General features: G+C 35.0%; 1 protein-coding gene and 1 pseudogene across 4 annotated transcripts in view; both read left to right on the top strand.

The window, feature by feature from the left end:
- MAP2K5 (mitogen-activated protein kinase kinase 5) overlaps positions 1–23,002 on the top strand; it is a 297,906-nt gene that overhangs the window by 178,660 nt on the left and 96,244 nt on the right. For all 4 annotated transcript variants that reach the window (XM_074234472.1, XM_074234473.1, XM_074234474.1 and 1 more), the window contains one exon: positions 8,307–8,378. In XM_074234472.1, coding sequence (XP_074090573.1) covers positions 8,307–8,378 — 72 coding nt within the window. The remainder of the gene's footprint in view (positions 1–8,306; positions 8,379–23,002) is intronic.
- LOC141521678 (small kinetochore-associated protein pseudogene) lies at positions 10,233–14,699 on the top strand (annotated as a pseudogene).

Raw genomic sequence — 23,002 nt, forward strand, 5'->3', positions numbered from 1 at the left:
AAGAATAGCATTGCTGGAATAGCTCAGAATACTGTAATAAAGGGAAAAAAACCAACACCTCAGAATGAATCAACTTTTCAACAACGCATCATGTTCTTAGTGGCTTTAAATTGCTCTAATAATTAAATTGCATTATTCTTTGAATGTACAAATCCAGATTACAGTTGTCCTTCCCAGGTGTACATTAAAGAAATTACTTTTTTCCAAAGTGTTTATGGATGAATACAATGCATCTGTCTGTTAATTGAAAAAGCAAGGATTAAAATTATGAAATGCTAGATCCGATTGGCAATAGTAAAATTGCTTTTCTTCTTGGATGAGTGGGTTCTAGTGATAAAGTTTATAGTCCAAGCTAAGAAAATCAAGGTAACTAGGAAGTATAGCTTGATAGGCAAAGTCTTGGTGATGAAATACTTGGCCTTTTTTGTTTTCCTTCAAATCAAGGTCATGGATTTAAGGGGAATAAGCTTGTATCTTTGAAAGGAAAATGAACTTTATAATAGGTCTTTCTATAGACTCCATAATAATGGAAGCTTTGTCCATTTGGATTGTTTTGGATGTCTTCAGTCAGCAAATATTTTCTAAACATCAGTTACTTGCCTAACTCTGTGTTAGACATGATGGAATGATCCAATAAGGGGGATGAGCACAAGTGAAACATTTAGGAAACAAAACATTCTATACAGATAGAAGGAAGTTTTCCATTGTGCAGTACCAACACTTAGTCTATCTATCCCATAGTTCAGAGTTCAGGATGGAAAGAGTGCTTGAGATTCCGAAAAAGTAGTGAGTTTAGCTTCTACCTCTGACTCTTAGTTGTTTGATCTTGGCTAACTCCCATGATATCTCAGTTGTCTGAGACATTATAGTGACTGATTCACTGAAGGGGACAGAGATAAAGCCTATTTGAAGAGTGAGGTTAATGAATTTGTTTGCGGTAGAAGAGGTATAAGTTGTTGTACTGCTTGCATAATACTTGCACAAAGGGTTTTAAGTGGAGCTTCTTAATCTGTAAGCATGTGTAATTTTAAAAATATCTATTTGATGCCTATATTTCAATATAATTGGCCTCCTTTCTGATTCTATTTAGATTCTAAATTCTATTTAGAATTTCTATATTTAGGGGTGGCTAGGTGGCGCAGAGGATAGAGCACTGACCCTGGAGTCAGGAGTACCTGAGTTCAAATCTGGCCTCAGCCACACTTACCTAGCTGTGTGGCCTTGGGCAAGCCACTTAACCCCATTTGCCTTGCAAAAACCTAAAAAAATAATAATTTCTATATTTATAATTATGAATTTATTTATAATCTATATCTTATTTATCCTTATATGGACATTCTTCTGAGAAAGGTCTGTGAGTTTCCCCAGACTGCCGAAGGAGACCAAGACACAAAACAAGATTAAACAATTCTGGTTTAAAAGGAAAAGAAAACTACACTAAAGTGTAGGAAATTGAACTGGATGAGGAAAGACCAATACAATAGATGAATAGGGAAAGCACAAGCTATTTGAGCAGAGCAAAGAAATGAAAGAAGGCAAGAAAGTAGAACTGAGCATGGTATATGTGGAGTGACAAACATTAATAAATGCTTGTTGACCTTTGACATGGTAAAAAATCAAAAAACAAGAAACTGAAGGTCCAGCTTGAGAAAGGCTTTTTTCCTCTTTTCAAAGCTTTTGATTCACCTAAACCTTGCTCTTAGTTGCACTTCTTCCAAGAGTTCCAATGATGAGTTATACATTTTGGAAAGAGCCAAGTATAAAATGGAAGGCAGTGAATATGGGGTAGAGCTGATAGACAGCTGGGGCTGTCTCATGAAATTCTAATATTTCTCAATAAATTGAAGTTTCTTGATTGAGGATAGGACTTTAGAAGTTGAATTCTGAAGCTGGCTTTGCCACTGACTAGTTAGGGGGCCTTGTTCATTATAGTAAGAGGCAGCTACATGGTGAAATCAGGAAGAACTGAGCTCAGATTTGGCCTCAGACACTTGCTAGCTATGTGACCTTGGGCAAGTCACTTAATCTCAATTTGTCTCAATTTCCTGAATTGTAAAATGTGGATCATAATAGCACCTATTTCCCAGGATTGTTATGAGGATCAAATGAAATAACAATTGTAAAGTGCTTAACATAATGTCTGACACATGTTAGGCATTAGATATAAATGCTCATTTATTATTTTTTATAGTAATTACTTTATCCATTATTATAGTTGTAATAATGTTTGTACTTCATTTTCAAAGAAGACCACAACATCAAAGTGTTAATACCATGACAAGCATGTGAATTAGATTTGAGTGAGCTGGTGCTGTGCTAAGTCATCAACCTCACTTTCTCCTCCAGAGCTATCTGGGTCCAGTGGTCAGATATGAATTGGGAGGACTGAAGATGGCCCTGGATGCAAAGCAGTCAGAGTTAAGTGACTTGCCCAAGGTCATACAGCTAGTACATGTCAAGGGTCTGAGGTTGGAATGGAACGTCTCCCTCCTGACTCCAAAGCCAGTGCTCTATCCACTGCACCAGCTAGCTGTAATATAGGTCTATAACCTAAATGTGCCCTCAATTTCTCACCCATACTCACTCCAACATATCCAATCTGGTACAAAGCATAGTTGTTTCTATCCTATTTCTTCCTTGACTTATGATAAAACCTCAGTTAACCAAAACCTAAATATAAGCAGGATCCTTTACTCTTTTTATGACCTGCTAGTCTTTCAAACTCTAGTTCTCACTTTTTTCATCTGTAAAATGAGAGCCATGGCTATTCTAGAACAATATAGCCACACTTTCAGAGGTAGCAAAGTCAGTCCCATTGTTTGGTGAATGTCTGAACAAGCTGTGGCATTTATGTGTATTGGAATATTGAGTTAAGAAAGGATGAATAAGAGGAATACCATGGTAGGATATTCCCATCATCCACAGACTTCATTCATTTTCTCATACTATAGAAAGGAGCTAGAGAAAGTCCTAAAATCATGCTAAACTAGGTCTATTACAGATTAACATTATATAATCTGAAGCAGGCTCTGTCTCTGACAGAACATTTCTTTTATAGCTCCTTAACTCATTATCCCACTTAACACTACAGCTCCCCCCCATTTTTTTCCTCTCCTCAAGTTTTCCATTATGCCCCCTCCCCTTGCTGCCCTTTTTTCAACTAAATAAAAAAGAGCCCATTTGCCAAGATCCCACTCTTTTCCCCTTCTCCTCATCTCATGTTATTCATATTTTCCCTCGCTTGCTCCTTTTTATTGAAAAGATGGCCCTTCCCCTTGCCAAAACAAGCTTCTTGACCTCCACCCTTTAACCCATTCCATCTCATCTTCTCCAACAGATTTCCCACTCTCTCACTAATGTTTAATTTCCCCTTATCTCCTGGCTACTTCACTGCTACCTACAACTTACTATATCTCCCCAACTTTAAAAAACTCTTATTTGATCCAATTTATTCTTGCTACCTACTATCTAGTATTTCTCCTCCCTTTTGACTAAACTCCTTAATAAGGCCATCTGCAATCAGGGCCTCCATTTCCTCTCCTTGATCTTCTTTAGTCTGGTCTCCAATCTCATCATTCAGTTGAATTTGCTGTCTCCAAAATCATCACTTATCTCTTTATCACTATTGTCAAATGTAAGGGTCTTTTCTCAATCCTCATCCTTCTCAACCCTGCTGTAGTCTTTGATATTGTCATTTAACTTCTTGATGCTCTCTTCTTTTTAGGTTTTTGTGGAACTTTTTTCCTGCTTCTCCTCTTCCCTGACTTACCATTTATTTGTTCTCAGTCTTCTTTGCTGAATCTTTTTCCAGGTCATACCTACTGACCATAAGCTTTCTTCTTCCACTAGATGAAATCATCAACTCTCATACATTCGATTAAGCATCTCTATGCAAATAATTCTCAAATCTGTTTATACAGCCCCAACCTCTCTCTTGAACTTCAGTCTCAGATCACCAGATGTCCTTTTGAATAACTCAAATTGTAGACTACTCAAAACTTAGCATGTCCAAAATAGAATTCATTATCTTTTTCTCCCAAACCATCCCTTCCAAATTTCCCTATTGCCACTGAGGACCCTATCACCCAGGCCTACAACCTAATTTTGCCCTCAACTTCTCACTCATACTCACTCCAACATATCCAGCTTATTACAAAGTTGCTTCTATCCTAATATCTTTTATATATGACCCCTTCTCTCTTCTGATGCAACTACCACCACCCAGGAGAGGCCTTATCACTTCATATTTGGTGAAGTAATATTGCAGGCTACTGGAATAGGTTGTTGCTTGGTCTCCCTGCCTTAAGTCTTTCCTCACTCCACATTGGCAGTTCAATTGACCGAGTGATCTCCCTGAAGTACAGGTCTTACCATGTCACTTCCCTACTCCGTAAACTTCACTAACTCCCTTTTATCTTAAAAATGAAATATATATCCTTGTTTTACCTTTAAAGTCCCTGACTACCTTACTCTTCCTGCTATTCCAGGTTCTTATACTTTACTTTGAGTATCAGAGCTGAAATATGAATTCCTCAAGTCTTCCAAAACCACTGTTTTTCCCATTCAACCACACTGTCTCCGGAATAGTCTCATTATCTTGTCATTCTACTTGGTTGAGCTTTTCCCCTCTTTTGAAAACTAAATCACTGAATAGATGTCAAGTTGTAAAAATCATATACGAAAATGTAAAATTATAATTTCACCATTAAAAATATCCACGGACTTAGGAAGAAATAAATCTATAAAAGAATGTGGTTACTTGTACCTTAGTATCCAGAAAATCATCATAAATGTTTATTTTTCACCTCCGCCATTTAATGCAATTTCTCAGAGAACTTGTCCTCTATTCAATGAAGACCAACAATATTACGTGCTCTAAATCCAATGATATTTTCTAGTCAGAAATTATGATGATTCATTTTAGAATGGCATTTTAGAAAAATGCCAATTTAAAATGCTTTCAGGTGCATCATATATTTTGTAAGGAAACTTCTGAACAGAAACTCTCTCTCTCTCTCCTCTCTCTCTCCTCTCTCTCCTCTCTCTCCAAGCCAATCATTTCACCTTGGTGACTTTTACTTTTGGCCTGTGTGGATGCTAGAATTCCCATTCACAAATCCCCAGACAGTTTTGGAATGATTTAACTAAATGAACCTCTTGGATGTTCTTGGGGGTGCTGAGTCATAGGACTTGATTCTTGGATCCTTTAATGCTGATAGCTGGAGAGAGGTACTTTCTTTTTTTTATTGAGATACTGAGTTCTAAGCCATTACAGTACTCTATGACCACCATCCCCCTCACCTATACTTTTTGTTTAATCGTACTTCTTATTGCTCTTGTTAAAAATGTGGTGGGGACAGAGTAAAGTTGTCTGAGCTCTCCTGTGGGAACAACATTAAATCTTGTCTCTAAAAAAATGTGCCAGAATTTGTGAATTGTTTTGTTTTGTTTTGTTTTGGGGTTTGTTTTTAGTGTACTTAAAACTCAGATTTTTTTTTACCTTACTTTGAATCATGGCCTTTTTTTCCCCCCATTAACTTATTTTCTGCATTGGTGACAGCTGTCATATCAGAGGAACCATATCCCAGCTTCAGCATTTTAACTAAGCAGAATGTCCATCACAGCTCATCATGAGTAATGTAGATTCTGGTGGGGGGTTTTGGCAAACCGTATTAGTTTCAAGTATGATATCAATTCAAAACTGCTGCTCAAGGCCATATAGGCCTGGCATTATAAATCCAGAATGAATTTAGAGCCTCCCTTGTGTTTTGAATCTGTTTCAGTGGCTTTGAGAAATTTGCCAAGTTCTATCTACCATTTGAATTCTTCAGGGTAGCCACACAAAGCTTGCTACCTGAGCTTGCCACGAGTTACCACCCAAGCCCTGCATCACAACAGTAGTCTTATTTTATCTGCTTATTGAAAGTATAATTTCTGCGACGTGAGGTTGTCAGAATCCTGTCCATAAGGAGTTCTCTGTATCTGCCACCTGATAACTGTTGTTGAACACCAGCTTACCCTCTTGCTTTTCCTTTTTAAATTCATTTTTCTGTGCTTTTCAGCAACATTTCACTTTTCTCTTTTGGCTTGTTGTCTAATGAGCAAATTTAATGAATGTACTTAATCTTATTGTCATGCCTAACAAAATCTTATGGACATGGATTGCACTGTGCTTTTTTGCCACCTTCTGTACAATGTGGCCATATCTTTATTAATCATTGTCTTGGTTTTAAAAAGATGTAAAATATGAAAGAAAAGGAAAAGAGAGAGAGAGGCTTCTCCATAAACTATCCCTTTTGTTCAGCAATTTCTGAGTAAATTTATGTAAAATTCACACCTATGGATTGTCTATCTTATTGTTTGATGATTTTATTGACTTATTGATTTTAAATCTTATTGCTGCCTCATTACCCCTAAAACCATATTTACCACCACCACCACCCCCCCAATTGTACTTTTTCTTATAACAAAGTAATAGCTGTAGCAACCTTATCTGACAACATATTCTGCTTTCCACATCTGGAGTCTCTACCTCTCTATTAAAAGGAGGAAAGTGTGTTTCCCTGTAAGTTTTCTGGTTTGAAGATTGTTGATCATCTGTTGTGAGGGACACTGAAATGTGATAGACACTCTGATGAAAATGTGTAATTTAATAGACAGTGAGCTAAGGAATTTAGGCCTGATTGTTTGGCACACTATTAATATTTGTTGAATGAAGAAATAAACAATTGTCTGTTTTTTTGTTCCATAGCTGTAACTTAGCTTTTTAATAACATAATTAGACCTTAAAATCCCAACTTCAGTCACTTCAACCCTGGGCTTGTAATGACCAATTCTACAATGAACAGATCCTGGCATACACTGAGTCCAAGTCAGAGAATGTATTTGCCTAGGTATGCACACAGAATTTAAGAGTTTACAATTATCAATATTAGGAAATAAGATATTGAGTTGTATTCAGATGATCATATACACTAGCATCCTAGAAATTGTTGCATACTATCCCTTATTGATTTGTCCTGATGAATGATTCTATCTTGATAATAGATTAGTTTACAAATAAAGAAAAGCTTATCTAGTCATCAGCCTGTTCAAAGGATTTTGCTAATTTCATAGGAAATAGTATTCAGAGGAGTGGATAGAAGCAAAGGGACATAAAAACAGGCAAATGTGAGAGGGAATAAGGGTAAAGAGTTCTTTTTAGTTGTGTCTTCTCCCTCAAAGGATGATGCTGCAGGAATAAGGGGAATTACCTTTCCAAAAGTAGTTCTTTTTTTTTTTAAATTTATATCTGTTGGCATAGGCCTTGTTATTGATAGTAAATGAATTTTGATCATTTTGCATGCAGTGCATTTAAAATACAGTATGATTTACAACAACATTGTGAGTTGATCAAACTTGATGGATGCAGCTCCTCTCAGTAATTCAAAGTACTCTTTGACAGCCCTAGGAGACCTGTTATAGACAATGCTATTCACATCCAGAGGAAGAAAAACAAAGCAAAACAAAACAAAACAAGAATCTGAATGAACACTACATTCACATTTTAAAATTTCTCTTATGTTTTTCTTTCCTATCTCATGGTTTTCTTTCTTTTCCCTTAGTCCTAATTCCTCATAAAGAAAATGGCTAATCTGTAAACATGTTAAACACAAATGTATATGTGCAATGTTCACTGGACTGTTTGCCTTTGAGGAGAGGAGAGTGGAAAGGGAGTGTGGAAGGAAATTATGTAATTTATATGCATATGCATGTGGATGAATGTTGAGAAACTTTAATAATATGCAATTAGAAAAATAAAATATCAATTGGAAGGACAAAAAAAAAGTACAATGTGAATGATAGGGGGGCCTTTTGCTGTATTTTTCCAGAACATTAGCCCATCACCCTTCCATCTTGGTTCAGCTTATGTCTTCTCTGCAGCTCATGCATAGACTCTTCATATTAGTAGAGCCAAAATATACTACAAATTCAAATGATTTTGCTCCTAGTTGTTGAGACACTTTTTATCATTCATCTTGAATTAAAGAGTAACAGTCCCAAATGCAAACATGTTATTACCATAACCATGAACATCTAAGAAAATCCTCAAGCTTTTAGCCCTTCTAACATAGTGGATTAAAATATAGAAACCATAGAATTGTGTGAATTGAATTCCCAATTCCTACATATTCCACCATGTTATAATCCTGCCTCAGTAACATAATTATTTTAGTTTCTTGTGTATTTGTTTTAGGCTTGTTGTTTTTGTTTTTTTCTTTAAGTAGCTTGCCTCAGCTTAGAACTTCCTTTTTCTTTCCTTATAGCCGGAAAGGATTTCAGGGGAGCAATATGGAATCCATTCTGATGTTTGGAGTTTAGGAATCTCTTTCATGGAGGTAAGTTGAAAAAGTAGATATGTCTGTAAATTTTTGTATTTAAATATTCCGCCTATACGAGGAATAGAAATTTGGAAAAATTAAAACTAAGAAGTTTGTTATGTTAAATGTATGTATTTATGTGGACATCTATTTTTATCCACATACATGCATATGTGTGCACACATGAGCTATAATTATAAAAAAATAAAATACTGGAATTTCTTGTCATGTATGATTCTTGTTTGGTTTGTAAAATGGAGGCAATCACAAAAGAGAGATTCCAAAAAATATTTTGACAGTAATTGCATCAATGGAAGAGCATATAATTTCCGAAACTGATTACTTTAAAGGATTATACTCATTCTTTATGAGTTTTGATATATTTGCTAAAATAAAATTCATCTCATTACTTTATAGTTGTGTACATATTTGTATGGGTATGTGTTGATAGATATGTTGATAGATCGTGTAGTAATGTCTTAGTTGTTTCGAGCAAGGATTTCAGTATCTAAACTTTTCAGCTGTATCTAGAATGGACTTAATTGTAGCAGGTCAGATATTAATCTACTGGAACTTTACATTGGTCCACAGGGACATTCCTACAGATTTTTGTTGAAAATGCATCTGACCTAGTCTGCTTAACTATAAAGTATTCATTTTGAACACCAACAATTGCTTCCAAAATAATTTTTAAACATATATTATTCAAAAAGCAAAAAAGGGGGTATATATGTATGTATATATACATATACATATCATAACACTGGACAAATACCCAAGTTGGGTTTTTCATTCCAGCAGTTCCTAAAGGTTATTGGTTAAATGACCCTATTTCAGGAAATGAAGCATCACCAATATTTTTATTTGGAGGGATCACATCTTAACTTTTCTGCTTTTTAAAATAATTATCCTTTTCATCTTTTCTATATGTATCATCAAGTATATTATTAAATTCCTACTTCTTGTGTATGTAAGTGAAATAATTCATTTTTTTGTCCTCCACTAACTTCATAGTATAATTAGTATGTTCTCTGGTACAGACAAGAACATATAATATGGTATAATTAACAAGCTACATGCAAGTAAAAAAACATTCAGAGGAATTACAGTGTTATAAGGGTTCATAACCAATAACTTTATTATTTACAATGAATATGAGGTTTTGCTTTGAGTATATTTTGGGTTTTGTTGATCTATGAATCTAAAGCTGATAAAGAGTATCTATAAAAGTGCCAACAGATTTGCTCCATTTATTCCCTTCGGTATGATTTCCAATTTCATCTATAAATGATTTTGTGAGGATCTGACTTAGTTGGGTCTCACATCAAACTTTCTTGTAGAATCACTTTCCCCTACACAATTCTTTTCTATTTTTGTCAGATGATGTTATTTATAATCTGTTGTTCTCCTTTGGAGCACTTGGCAAATGTGCTTATATCGATTGTTCTCTTTGGCTACCATATTTGTCTGCTTCACAAGAAAATGTAGTGATATCTGAGCTATTTATCATTTACTACATATGTGTATCAGTGAGTTTGTCAGAGAGAGAGTGAGAGTTTTTGAAAATGGTTCTCAGGTCTGTGACCCGAGTCTGAGTGGTGATGGAGAAGAGCACTTCCAATGGAACCCTGTTCACTCCAGGGTCCATCTGGGCCCATTTCAAGAGTCAGCATTGCCAGATCTTCTATGTCAGATAACCCAGAGTTCCAAAGAAGTGGAATTCGGGGCAGCTAGGTGGTGCAATGGATAGAGTACAGGCCCTGGAGTCAGGAGTACCTGGGTTCAAATATGGCCTCAGACACTTAATAATTACCTAGCTGTGTGGCCTTGGGCAAGCCGCTTCACCCCATTTGCCTTGTAAAAACTTAAAAAAAAAGACACAAAGAAGTAGAATTCTACAAGACCCTCAATTCAGCAGGCCCAGAGAATGGTTTGTACAAAACTACAAAGCAGAGGCAGATGAAGACTATGGATCCTCCTGCCCAGAAGAACATTAAAAAGTGCTACAAATCCTTAAGTGAATAGAAAGCTAAGGAAGAGCTTCAGAGAAGAACCAGAGGCAGTTAACAAGCAGTTGCACCTGAAACTGACAAAAAGCCAGGGAGAGGTGAAGGTGCTGACTCAAAGGGTTGTGAATTTGCTATAGAAATCTCAGGATAGCTATTGGGCAATTTTGGAGAGGGGCAATGTTAAACCCAGGTACAGGCAAACCTCCTGGATAACCAGTGAGAAACAGTAAAATGGGCAATGGAGTCTTTGTGATCTTAGAAAATCTAAAAGATGAACATGAAGCCTTTTAACCAGATAGCTACAAAGAAGATGGTGGAGTTACCAGTATTGAAAGTGAAGTTGAAGAGAGTAGAAAAGAACTCATTTCCTAGAAAAACTGGGAATCATTTAACAACAAAAGAGATGATATCACAACTATCTTTGAGCAACTGGAATAATTTTTACCACTTTAGGGAGAAAAGGGGTTCATTCCTTCAGGCAGGGTCAAACTCTAAGAACATCTTCTTAAGTTTTCCTAAGACAGGACTTCCCTTACTCTCCTAACTAAAATATCTTCAGGGAAAAAAAAAGTTGAAATAATCTAGTTTTATACTGAGAGACATTTCTGCCTTATGTCCAAGCAGTCAGATATGTGAATCATATGTTGGTAGATAGCCTTAAGATCTAACCAGGAGAACTGAACCCTTGGTCTCCCTTGGTGTAATTACTAAGTAGCAATTCAGCCTGAGGACAGAATCAGAAATCGAAATGAGTTATCAGAAGGACTAAGAAAGATCATTCTTAGATTGGGTACTCAAAAATTTGAAATGCTAAAAACAGTTTATAGGGTGAACTAACAGGAAATAGATGTGGAGTCCCATGATAATCTGATTTGAGCTATATATTTTTAGTTAGACCTTTTTAAATCAGATTTAAGCATATTTTCTGGCATGAACTCTTCCATATGCTACTTCCTTTCCACTCCAAGTCAAATTTCTGAACTTGAAATGGGTTAACATAGACTTCTGAAAATAAGGAGGACAGATGTACTGGTGGATGAATAACATCTTCCTGATATAACCAAATAGAATTGTGGATTTGGAATGATGTGATCGTTTTGGTTCAAATAACCTGGTATTTGGGTATTTTTTATTTTCTTAAGATTAAAATATTTATATAAATAATTTTTTGCACTAAAAAACAAAAGAAAGAAAATGATTCTCAGTCAGCAGTTAAATTCTAATGCCTTACCCTCCCAAACTTATATTCCATCTATTCTTTATCTATCTTGTATATTCCTCATTATTTACATATTGCCTCCTTGTTAGAATGTAAACACCTTGAGGATAGGGACTGTTTTTTTTGCCTTTCTTTTTATCCCCAACATTTAGTACAATACATGGCACATAACAAATGTTTAATAAATGCTTGTTAACTGATATAGGAAGATCAAGGGATGCCAGATAACCCTAGTACTACATTGGTATACATAAAATAAAGATGAGATGTGATAGGTAGATTGGTGACCTATACCACTGTAAACACTCCCTTGCCTCCCCCCACCCTAACTTTCAGAAAGATCATTGATCCAAGAAAGTACACCCAAACATTCACTTCTACCTGCTCAGGAAAATTTTCATACAAGTGGAGGCATGATATTGTATGATCTTTGGAAGGAAAGAGGGAGAACATTTAATTTTTGAGTGTGATTGAGACTCAAAACATGGAGAATGATATGGAAAAAAAGACGTAAGTCTAAAAGTAAAAGATATGAGAAAAACCACAGAATGTTCAAGTAAAGAAAACAATAAAGGAATGAGATGGTGAAGAAAGCAAGACAAAATTTAGTATCAATGTAGAAGAGAAAAAGTATGGAAGGATAGGAAAGTCATATAGAATGTAATGTTTAGAGTGGAAAGAAACCTTAAAGATTAAATAATCTAGTCTATCCCCTAATTTTACAAATATTAAAACTAATACCTCAAGGGCAAATGATTCTCCTAACCACCCATTATTCCAATCACCCAGTTGCCAAACTGAGTTTGAAACCAGATTCTCTAACTCTAAAGCCAGTGCTCTGCTGTAGTTTGTTATTATCACTTAAAAATATTTATTAAACAAGTATCTTCATGATGTTCTACAGTCTGCATAAATGGATATGCATGTTGATTTAGAAAGATAAGTAAAATCAAATAAAACAGGAAATCAATATGCATTTAGGGTATAGAATAAAAAAAGTTTCTAGTTTAGGAGATGGAGAATGGATAATGTCATTGAGTTTTCCTAAAGAGGGGCATATAATAAAAAATTCAGAGACACAGCATGATTCTGAAGGAACATGATATATGGGATCATTTACTTAACCTAGAATCAATAAATTTTTTAACATTTTGAAGACAATATTTTAATATAATAGCTTACTTCATAATCTCAACTATTTAATTTTATTCATTTAAAAATATCATTTAGGGGCGGCTAGGTGGTACAGTGGATAGAGCACCGGCCCTAGAGTTAGGATTACCTGAGTTCAAATCTAGCCTCAGACTCTTAATAACTACCTAGCTGTGTGGCCTTGGGCGAACCATTTAACTCCATTGCCTTGCAAAAACTAAAAAGAAATAAAATAAAATAAAAAATATTATTTAACAAAGAGGGCTATAGGCTTCACTAGTCTCCCAAAGAGGTCCGTGCAAGAGTAGACTAGAGCCCACTTATATAACTTGCAAAAGCCAATTATTAAATTTTCAATGAGAGCATTTTCATATTGGAATTTCACAAACGCTACAAATCATAACTTGGTTTATTATTTTGATTGTTTTAATTTAATGAAATTGTAGATAAAATGTTAATAATGCAAACTAAACCTAAAAGTATGTCATGTTTTTGAAGAGTCTACTGTTAAATATTTGCCATTTATCCCAGAGTTCCTGACACAAAAAAATTAAGAGCCCCTGTTGTAAAAATCATGAAAAAATTACTCCAAGAAAAAGAGTTGAAGAACAAATCTCTTCATTTCTGTCTTATCTGGGTTAAGGTTACCAGAAAATAAAGTGAGCTATAGTTGTATGTATTGATAGCATTATAATTGTGTGATGTTCAAATTATGTCCTGAAACATTATCACAGTGCTTGAAAGAAGAGGTAGCAGTCTTCTTGTCCATTTCTTTCCCATTAATCTGTAGCCTCATATTTGTGGAGGTGGCTCAGAGTCAAAATGTGATACCTAAATAGTGAAAGTAGAAAACCAAACAGGATGGTCATAGGATCATAGAATCCTAGTTGGTCCCCATCAGAAATCCAAGGGAAATAAAGCACCAGACTACAAACAACACCTAAATTTATCAATCAAAAATAAATTCTATTTTATACTTGTAAAGGTATTCTTCTCAGAGTATTTCTAGATAAACAGCCCTATTTGTTCTTCTAGAATGGCTGTGATGTAAGAAAGAAGGAAATAATTGTTCTTGTTTTTGAGACTGAGAAACTGAGGCAAATTAACAACAACATGTTGAGCAAATATTCCAGTGGAGCATCTTTCCACAGACTCTACTTCCTCCATGAAGGTCTTTGGCGTAACAATCAAAGGACAAACTTCCTCTTTGGGGTTATTTGATTCTTCCCCACTGGCAGATGATCTTATACCTTCTTAAGATGTGACATTTAAAAATCAGCTAAACCCAGATGCATCTGCATCTTAAGTCTTAATAGCAGACTCTGTATTATACTGCAACAAAAACTTTCTTTTTTCTTATCAGACAGCCCTGCCGTTTGTGAGCCATAGTTAATACCTTATCAGAGTTTTGATAGCCTTTTGCAGAATCTGAAGTTGACAAAGATAATAGCATTAAGATGGAAACTTTACTTCATAAAGAAAAAAATGAGATCATTCCTTTTGGAGCACAGCAATTTCTAAGATTTAACAAATAGAAAAGAGAGTGAATGAGCCTACCCATATTGCTTATTTTTACATTACTTGATTCTAGCAGTTTTTTGTTTAGGGAATTTTCCTCTGTATTTTTCACACTGGATAGACCCTTTTTACACTCTTAAACTCCTATTATGTCATGTATTATTATGATCTCTTAAATCTCTGGACAAAAATCAGTGGTGTTGCTGTGGTATAGATTCACAAAAACTCAATACAAGAGAGTTTAACCAAGAGGTTTAAGTAGAATTATAATGCAAAACTCATGAACTAGGACAAAATGGAAGAATTAATCCTGCCCCAGGATATTCGTGTGCATCTCTTGGAAAATCAAGGCATATGTGAATCAGTTCAGTTGAGGATTTCATAGGATATACAGTCTTGTGATTCATATACATATATATATATACATATGTGTATATATATGTATATATATGACTTCAAGATTGAATTTTAATATGGAAATATGTTTAATATCTAACTAAGGACTGATGTTAGCTAAATATGATGGTTAGTTAGTTTGGATTAGTTTCTGTTTTACAGTTGCTCATTTTGTCATTAATATCTTTACTGAGCCATTTTGGGCACCTAAAAGACTTTGGTTCACAATTACTTCAATTCATAAGGCAGTTCAGCACTTAAATGTCACCTTTAAATCTTTAGGGAAGTAGGTTACTCTTGGTTATCACTCATCAGTCACTGCATATTATTGCTGATAGCTGGGAGTAGATGGCTAAAAAATCAAGTACACATGCTACTACATGAAAAATAATAATTAGAAAAATAAATAATGACTTTAAAAAAATTAATTTGATTTTTAAAAATATCTATTAGCTTTGACCAAACCTCCCATGAATATTAGTTGTAGACGGGTATTCTACCTGTGCCTCTTACAACTAAAATGCATTTCCTTTTTAATAGCCACTAATATGAACTCTACTTATATTTTAAAATAAAAATACAGAACATCCACATAATAAACATTCAGTTAATTTGTCTTATGTTTATCATTCTCCACATCAGTTATATATTTAGCCTTTAAAAAAGGAGAGAGCCATTTCACTTCTTAATATATTCTTGTTCTTGATAAACATGCTCTTTGAATTTATTTAATTATTTAAGATTCTATATGAAGGGTTATTTTAAACCTTGTTAGTATGACTGTGGTCAGTCCTGGCAGGCATTTACACTGTAGCTGATATAAGGCAAACATCTTTAGTGCATGTATTTTTGCTCTTTTCACTCAATTGCACTCTCTCCCTTTGTTTTTCTTCTATTTTATGCTGTCTCCTGAGCCACCAAGCTCACGGAACAATTTGACTCCGTGTGCTTTGTTAATTGGTATGTCATCTGATCCTTTGAGACCTCTCTTCAACATGATCACTGTTTTATTGAAGTGGCTTGAGTGATGTGTTAAATGATGAAAGCAAGGACAGCGGTTTAGAAAAATGTCTCAAGATAGGTGAAGAAGATATTCAGGGTGCCATACAAGGTCATGGTCATTAAAGTAACACCATCAATTGATGTGGGGATAGGTGGCATTTCTAGATTATATTCTACTGACAAAGAGTAGAGCTAGAGTTTATTCTAAAGTTTTATACTTCTCCTTGCTAGGTTTTAAAAAGTAAATCTAAGAAGCCTTGATATTTCTATATCTGTAGAGTTAGCCATTTACTCTTAAGTCATTCCTAAGTACCCCCTTAACACATACACAACACGTGCCTTTTAGATCTGTTGTATGTGTCAAATGCATGCTCTTGAGTGCTGTTACTTATTGACTGGACTTTACATCTTTTCTGTTAGAAGAAAGCAAATTTATTGACCTCAACAATAGAAGGGGATATTCAAAATTAGAAAATTAATGATTTGGGGGAGGTTTTATTTACTTTTATTTGGTTTTAATTTTTTTAATTCACTTTGGCCAGACCTCCAAGAAATTAAATATTAAATAGATGAAGAAAATGTTTCCAAATTATAAGAAGGATAGCCTCTAGACTGTTGTGTATTTTAACACCAAATATTTTATCCATTCTCATAGTATTTACAAAACTTTGGTAAATTTGAAAATTTGTAGATCCTAAATTAATTAGTTCAAAGCCTGTTTTGACTTTTTCATATGACATTCCTATTTTCATTTAAATTGTCTTTTTGAATTTAAAATTAAAATTAGTTTCATGTGTTTCCATTGTTGACACTGTAAGTTATAAACCTGCTTTCATTCTGAAGCCTAAAGTTTCAGAACCCTATCTCTTTGCTATAATTTTTTTTTCAACTAAATTCTGATTTACAGAATGATAGTGTTTCCTCAATAGAAGAAATATACCTATATGTTATATATCTGGAGATTTTTCTTCCCTTTTAATACTTTCCCTTTAGCATTTGTTTTTTATCGGGAAACTACTTCATTTTTTTTAAAGTGACATTTGATACTGCTTTCAACCAGACTGAGTTTTTATTGGGAAAATGGAAAACAACAATTATACATAGGTATCAGTATTTTTTTCCAAATAGGAAAGCAATATAAGTGAAAGCTGAAAGCACTCTGGTATAGCAACCACAATCTTGGAAAATCTTAAGTCCCAACTTCTTTGCCATCATACCAACAGATCAATTAATATCAAAACAGACTTATTTAAAAAATGAAATAGATGATTCATACTACTAACAGATGCATAAGTCATAGAGAATTAGATGAAATAAAAATCGAAGATTCCACCCATCCTCTCTATCCCCCTAATCCCATAGCAGGATTCCAACTATATTTTAGCTCAGTTTTCTTCAGTGGTTTTTTGGAGGAGCTTGTTAGTTGGTTTGTTTCTTCCCCCAAAACTATTGCAACTTATTGCATAGGGAGGTTAATATTTACTAGTCATTCTAGAGTTTTTCATTCAATTTTTTCAGTGTCCAAGTCTTCTGGAATTTTCCCATCTGGAATTTTCTTGGCAATAATACTGGAGAGGTTCTCCTCTCCAGCTTATTTTAATGAAGAGGAAATCAGAGCAAATAGAATTAAGTGACTTGCCCAGGGTCATACAGCTAATTTCTGAGACCAGATTTGAACTCATGAAGATGAGTCTTCCTGACTCCAAGTCTGGTGTTCTATCAACGGAGCCACCCTGTGTCCTTCATCATAAAAATATAAAAGCAGAGCAATGTTGTAGAAAGACTTCTTCCTTAACCTTCAGTGTCTTCCAGATCCAGAATTCCATGATTCTGTGATATTTCTGCTGCTAACTCTGTGACAAATCTAGGAACCTAACTTTTGACCAGGATTCCATGACCAGTAACAATTGTTAAATTAATTGCCCCTTTAAAAAACGTATCAAACTCTATGCACAAGCTGCAGATCATGTTTGTGCACAGATTCTATATGTCCTAGATCTGCTATCAATTACTAGCACAACATCCTTAACAAATGGTCTTGCAATATGCAAACACACTTTATACCAAAGCATTTATCTTTATACTAAAGCCCTGATCTCTTGTAACCTTTATGGATAACCCTCTGAGTTTTCCCACAGAATTCCTGACAGATGGACTAATCTCTAATTAGTCCTAATCTCTTCTTTGATACTACTTATTATCAAAGAAAGCAAGGTGGCACAGGTGGATAGAGCACCAGGTCTGGAGCCAGGAAAGCTCGTCTTCATAAGTTCAAATCTGACCTCACCTTAGACTCATTGTGTGACCCTAGACAGGTCACTTAACCCTGTTTACTTCAGTTTCCTCATCTGTAAAATGACCTTGAGAAGGAAACAGCAAACCACTCCAGGATCTGTCCTAGGAAAACCCCAGATGGAATCATGATGAGTCAGACATGACTGAAATAACTGAACAACAATGAGTTAATAGGACTGGTATCATCATCCCCATCTGACAGAGGAGGTTATGAAGGTCCATTATATTATTACTTACCCAAGGGACACAAAAACAAAAGCCATCAATAAAGCTTATTTAAAGCAAACTCTTGCCAAGGTAGCTAGACAAGTGAATGGTTAGAGCCCAACTCTCCTGACTCTGACTTCAGTGCTTTTTATTAAATCATAGAAGACAAGTAAGTAGATAGAAAAAAAGATATGAGTCTTTAGATGAGATGAGTCATAAGGCACCTTGCAATTCTTAAAGCTCCATGTACAAGTTTAATTTCAAATAGATAAATAAAAAATAACTAATATTATTTGTAAAATATGATGCTGATGTTGTTTGTTTAAAGGGAATGCAGAAGGTAGCTTAGTATATCTTCTCACTAGTTTACAAATAACACAGCAATATGTTTATAGTAGATAAATGCACACCAACAAAAGAAACTTTCAAATTTCTGCCATTTATAGCAATCTATCAGGAGCCTTTGCCTTACCTATAGCTGAATGACTCTGTCATGTCCATCTTACCAAAAATAAAGATGAATTGCATAAATGCAACAGACTTGATTGATTTTTGAAATATTCAGAGATCATCAGAACCATTTAGATTAGGGTACATTTGGGGTTTTTTAAAATTTATTTATTTAGAATTTATTTTCCCCAGTTACATGTGAAAACAATTTTTCACATTCATTTTTCTCAAATTCTCTCCCTCCTTCCCTCCTTTCATTGAGAAAGCAAGCAATTTTATGAAGATTGTACATGGATTATCATGCAAAAAATTTCCATAATAGTTATATTGTAAAAGAAAACGTAGACCCCCCCCCCCAAAAAAAAAGAAATTTCAAGAAAAAAATAAAGTTTTAAAAGTATGCTTCACTCTGCATTTATACACTATCATTTCTTTCTCTAGGAATGGATGGCATTTTTCATCACAAATCTTTTAGAGTTGTCTTGGGTCATTTTATTTTTGAGAAGAGCTACTAAGTCATTCACAGCTGATGATCCTACAATATTTCTGTTCCTTTTTAAAGAACATGTTTCATTTTTTCATCAACCCATTTCAATCTTTCCAGGTTTTTCTGAGAGCGTCCTATTCATCATTTCTTAATTCCCAATAGCATTCCACTATAATCACATAGCCCAATTTGTTCAGCCATTCCCCAGATGATGGGCATCCAATTAGGGTATGTTGAAGTCTAATCTTCTGTGAAGCACAGAGTTAGATGCCCATTGCTACAGGACTTATTGATTAGAAAAATTTTAAAATGGAGAGCATTGAATGCTTATCCCAGACAGAAGCATACAGAGATTCCTGTAGTGATAATGACTGTGAACTATTGAAAGATATATTAATTATTAAAAGCAGCATTCCTTTACTCTTATTTGAAGACTTCAAGTACTTGTTGAATTAAATATAAATGGTTTTAAGTGCTTTGAGGTACTGAAAGTTTGAGCTTTTCTCCTTGTCATAGCTTAACCTTAGTTAAATTAAGAAAATTCATTACAGTTTTTAAAACAAATTGCCTATTTCACCAAAGATACTTAAATATGAAGAATAATCATTGTCTTTATTAACATATCTTCCCATAATAGTGACAAATAAATAGGACTCATCTGTGTGAGACTTGCAAATACTAATACTCAAATCATGAGGTTCTAACATTCATCAAGGGTATATAAAATAAAAATCAAATATGTTTGTCACTATATTTAATCTCCATCTGTGAAAGGCCATCATCCAGGATTAGAGTAAAAGATATCATAGAGGTCATCTAGTCCAATCTCTTTGTTTTGCAACTGAGGAAACAGAATCCCAGGAAAGTTAACTGACTTTTCCAAGGTCACACAATAAGTAGACTGACTGAGCTAGATTTTAGCACACGTTCTCTGGTTCCAGAGCCAGTATTTTCTCTCACTTTACCATGCTATGTCCCTGGGGAAATGTCAGTGAAGAATCATGTAAATAAAAAGCATGGTATGAAATTGTCATTTTTATCATCAAGTCAAGCAATTTTTTTAAATTAATTTGAATCTTGTACAAGATCCAGAATCAAGTACTATAAGGTATTCAAAAGAAATATAACATGTCTTTACCATTAAGGAGCTTATAATCTATCTAGACAAGCCATAAATACATGAAATACTACTTCAGTACCCAAAGATATATTATTTAGAGTATGGATCAGAAACCTTCAATTCCTTAGCAAAACTTCTTCATAAATTGTTGTGACTGGAGGTTGATGAGTCCTGATGATGAGCTTCTGGCCTGATCTTCAACCAGTGGACACAACCCATCATTCAACCTGTACTTAGCACCTTTGCAGCTATAAGCTTTCAGAGCTTGTGTTAACACTGGCACAACCTTTGAGAAATCAGGCATGCCAAATAGATACATGCTTTCATGCATTTGGTTATTCCCTCCAAAAATGCAGGTTGTAATAAGCCATCCATGCCCACACATTTTGTCCCTATCACCATTCTGCAGGAAGGGCATGGGCCATCTATCACTTAACCCTCTTGTCATGTTGCCAGCCTATCTTCTTTTTCAATAATACATTTCTTTGATGCCATCTTTCATACCACTTTCCCTTTGTAATGCATGTCCTTCTTATACCTCTTTGGTGTGAGACAAGGGACATAGTGCAGAAATAGTGCAAGTCCTAGGACTTGAGTTCAAATCCTATTTCTCTAACTTCTTCCTCCCTCAAAATTAGGCAGATCATTTAGTCACTATGGATGTGCGTTTCCTGATTTAAAATGAAGAGATTGGACTAGATTATTTCTAAAGTTCATTCTAGCCCTACATATAATCATCTAATCTATGATCCTAACATAAAACACTAGTCTGAGGAGATGTATTTTTTAAACCAACAAAATTAAATAATAAATCCAGATATGCAAAGGATTTGACAAAATAAAGTATTTACAGATGAATGATACAGACTGTGATTGGTGTGAGCATAGAAGAAAAATAAAGCTCTAAGGAATAGAATGATCTGGGTAGGATTCATGGAGAAAGACTGAGATTCCATCTGTAGCTCTTCCTTCTAACAAGAAAACCAAATGCCCTTGAAGGTACATTTTGAACTGTACAGATATGTTTGCAGCAAATTCACTTTTCACTTGGAAAAATAAAATGTTTGTTCTCATCCATCATGAGTAAACTATATCATTCTTTAATTCAGAATCTCTTACAGAAATCCCCCTCAAGTGCACAGAACACGATTTAAAAAGAGACCTTTACAGCCATTTTAAGTGACTTGTAGAGATTTAGTTATATGCTCAGATATTGTAATTACCAGTGCTCTGAATAGAGCCACTGATGGAAATCAACATGGAACGATTAAAATGTCTTTAAAGCTACAATTTGGGGAGTCTCAATATGGAAATTTTTTTAACAACTACTGCTAGCTATGCCATATTTATTCTAGGTTAGCTGAAAGGTTTTGTTCAAGTTAAACATTAAGTAAACATACAAAGGGAGTGTTTTAGACAGGTTTCTTTTGTTCAGTCTTTGGGTGAGTTCCTAAACCTTTTTTTGGAAAGGAGGAAGGAAATTAGGAAAAGGAAGTAGCAGTGGAATAGATAATAGTGTGACCAAGATTTAAAGAATCAAAGCAGTAGCCTTCAGCATGAAGCCTCCTTTTTATCATCCTTACTCAACCATCACAATGAAGAAAGACAGTGTCCAGCTGTAGCAGTAGTTTGGTAGTGAGAGAATTAGAAGTAAAGGTACTAGTGCCTGAGGGGTGGGTCATGAATTAATAATTGCTATGTGGCGGATGAGCCCCGTCAGAAGAGCTGAAAATGAGGAAGTTGCCTTGCAGAGTGCTATCAATCACTCAGTGACCATAACTTCCAGTAATTAGTGTATTTTATGGGCCTTTGCTTCAGTGGCTCGAAAGCACATATGCTCCAGTCACAGCTAAACTTTGCCGGAGTAATATTCCAGGATGATTTATCCTCCTGCTGCACTGGGATGTAACCCTATATTAGGTGAAGATTGTGAACTAAGCTGCAATAAAGTGTAAGTTTAGGTACAGTTTGCCCAGGTTGAGACCTCCATGTATCATGCTTTCCAACATTCACAGTTCGGCTGTAGTGGACAATCATTTTTAACAGTGAAACAAATACAGCAATTAAAGGAACTACATTAGGATATTGTACTTCTGAATTCCTGTTGCCCTCTCCTCATATAAGCATCCACTGTACTAAGCCCATCTCTAATTTTAAAAAAAGCCATACACACACACACACACACACACACACACACACACACAAAACCACTATTAGAGGCATTTATTTGCAGTCCTTTTCTGTATTATTATTTTTAGCAATTTGCTGGGTAAAGCATAAGAAATTTAGAATGACAGATAAGTAGGCTGTTTGTTTTATGTATTTTGGCATCATTCAGTTTGGGTCTATTAAGTTAAAGCCATTACTTAGAATTTTGCTTTATAGAAAGAGTCTAGTAAAGATGTGCTGGCTATCCTTTATAAGCACTGAAGTATGTTAAAGAGCATGAGTGATGATGAAGATTGAGCAGAGGCCAAACTGTTGGGATGGGAATCCTCACCCTTCAGACAAAGAAAAATGTAGTATTTGTAAAAACCTCAGAAAATACAACATTCTCTCTGCAAGCGGAATGGATACCACATTCTGTTTTCTGTTTGGTTTTTTGTTGGGGGGGTTTTTTAGGTTTTTGCAAGGCAAATGGGGTTAAGTGGCTTGCCCAAGGCCACATAGCTAGGTAATTATTAAGTGTCTGAGACAGGATTTGAACCCAAGTACTCCTGACTCCAAGGCCCCCCCTTTATCCACTACGCCACCTAGCCACCCCCACATTCTATTTTCAAGAGTTCT

Source organism: Macrotis lagotis, chromosome 4 (genome assembly GCF_037893015.1).
Source record: "Macrotis lagotis isolate mMagLag1 chromosome 4, bilby.v1.9.chrom.fasta, whole genome shotgun sequence".
Lineage (NCBI taxonomy): Eukaryota > Metazoa > Chordata > Mammalia > Peramelemorphia > Peramelidae > Macrotis > Macrotis lagotis.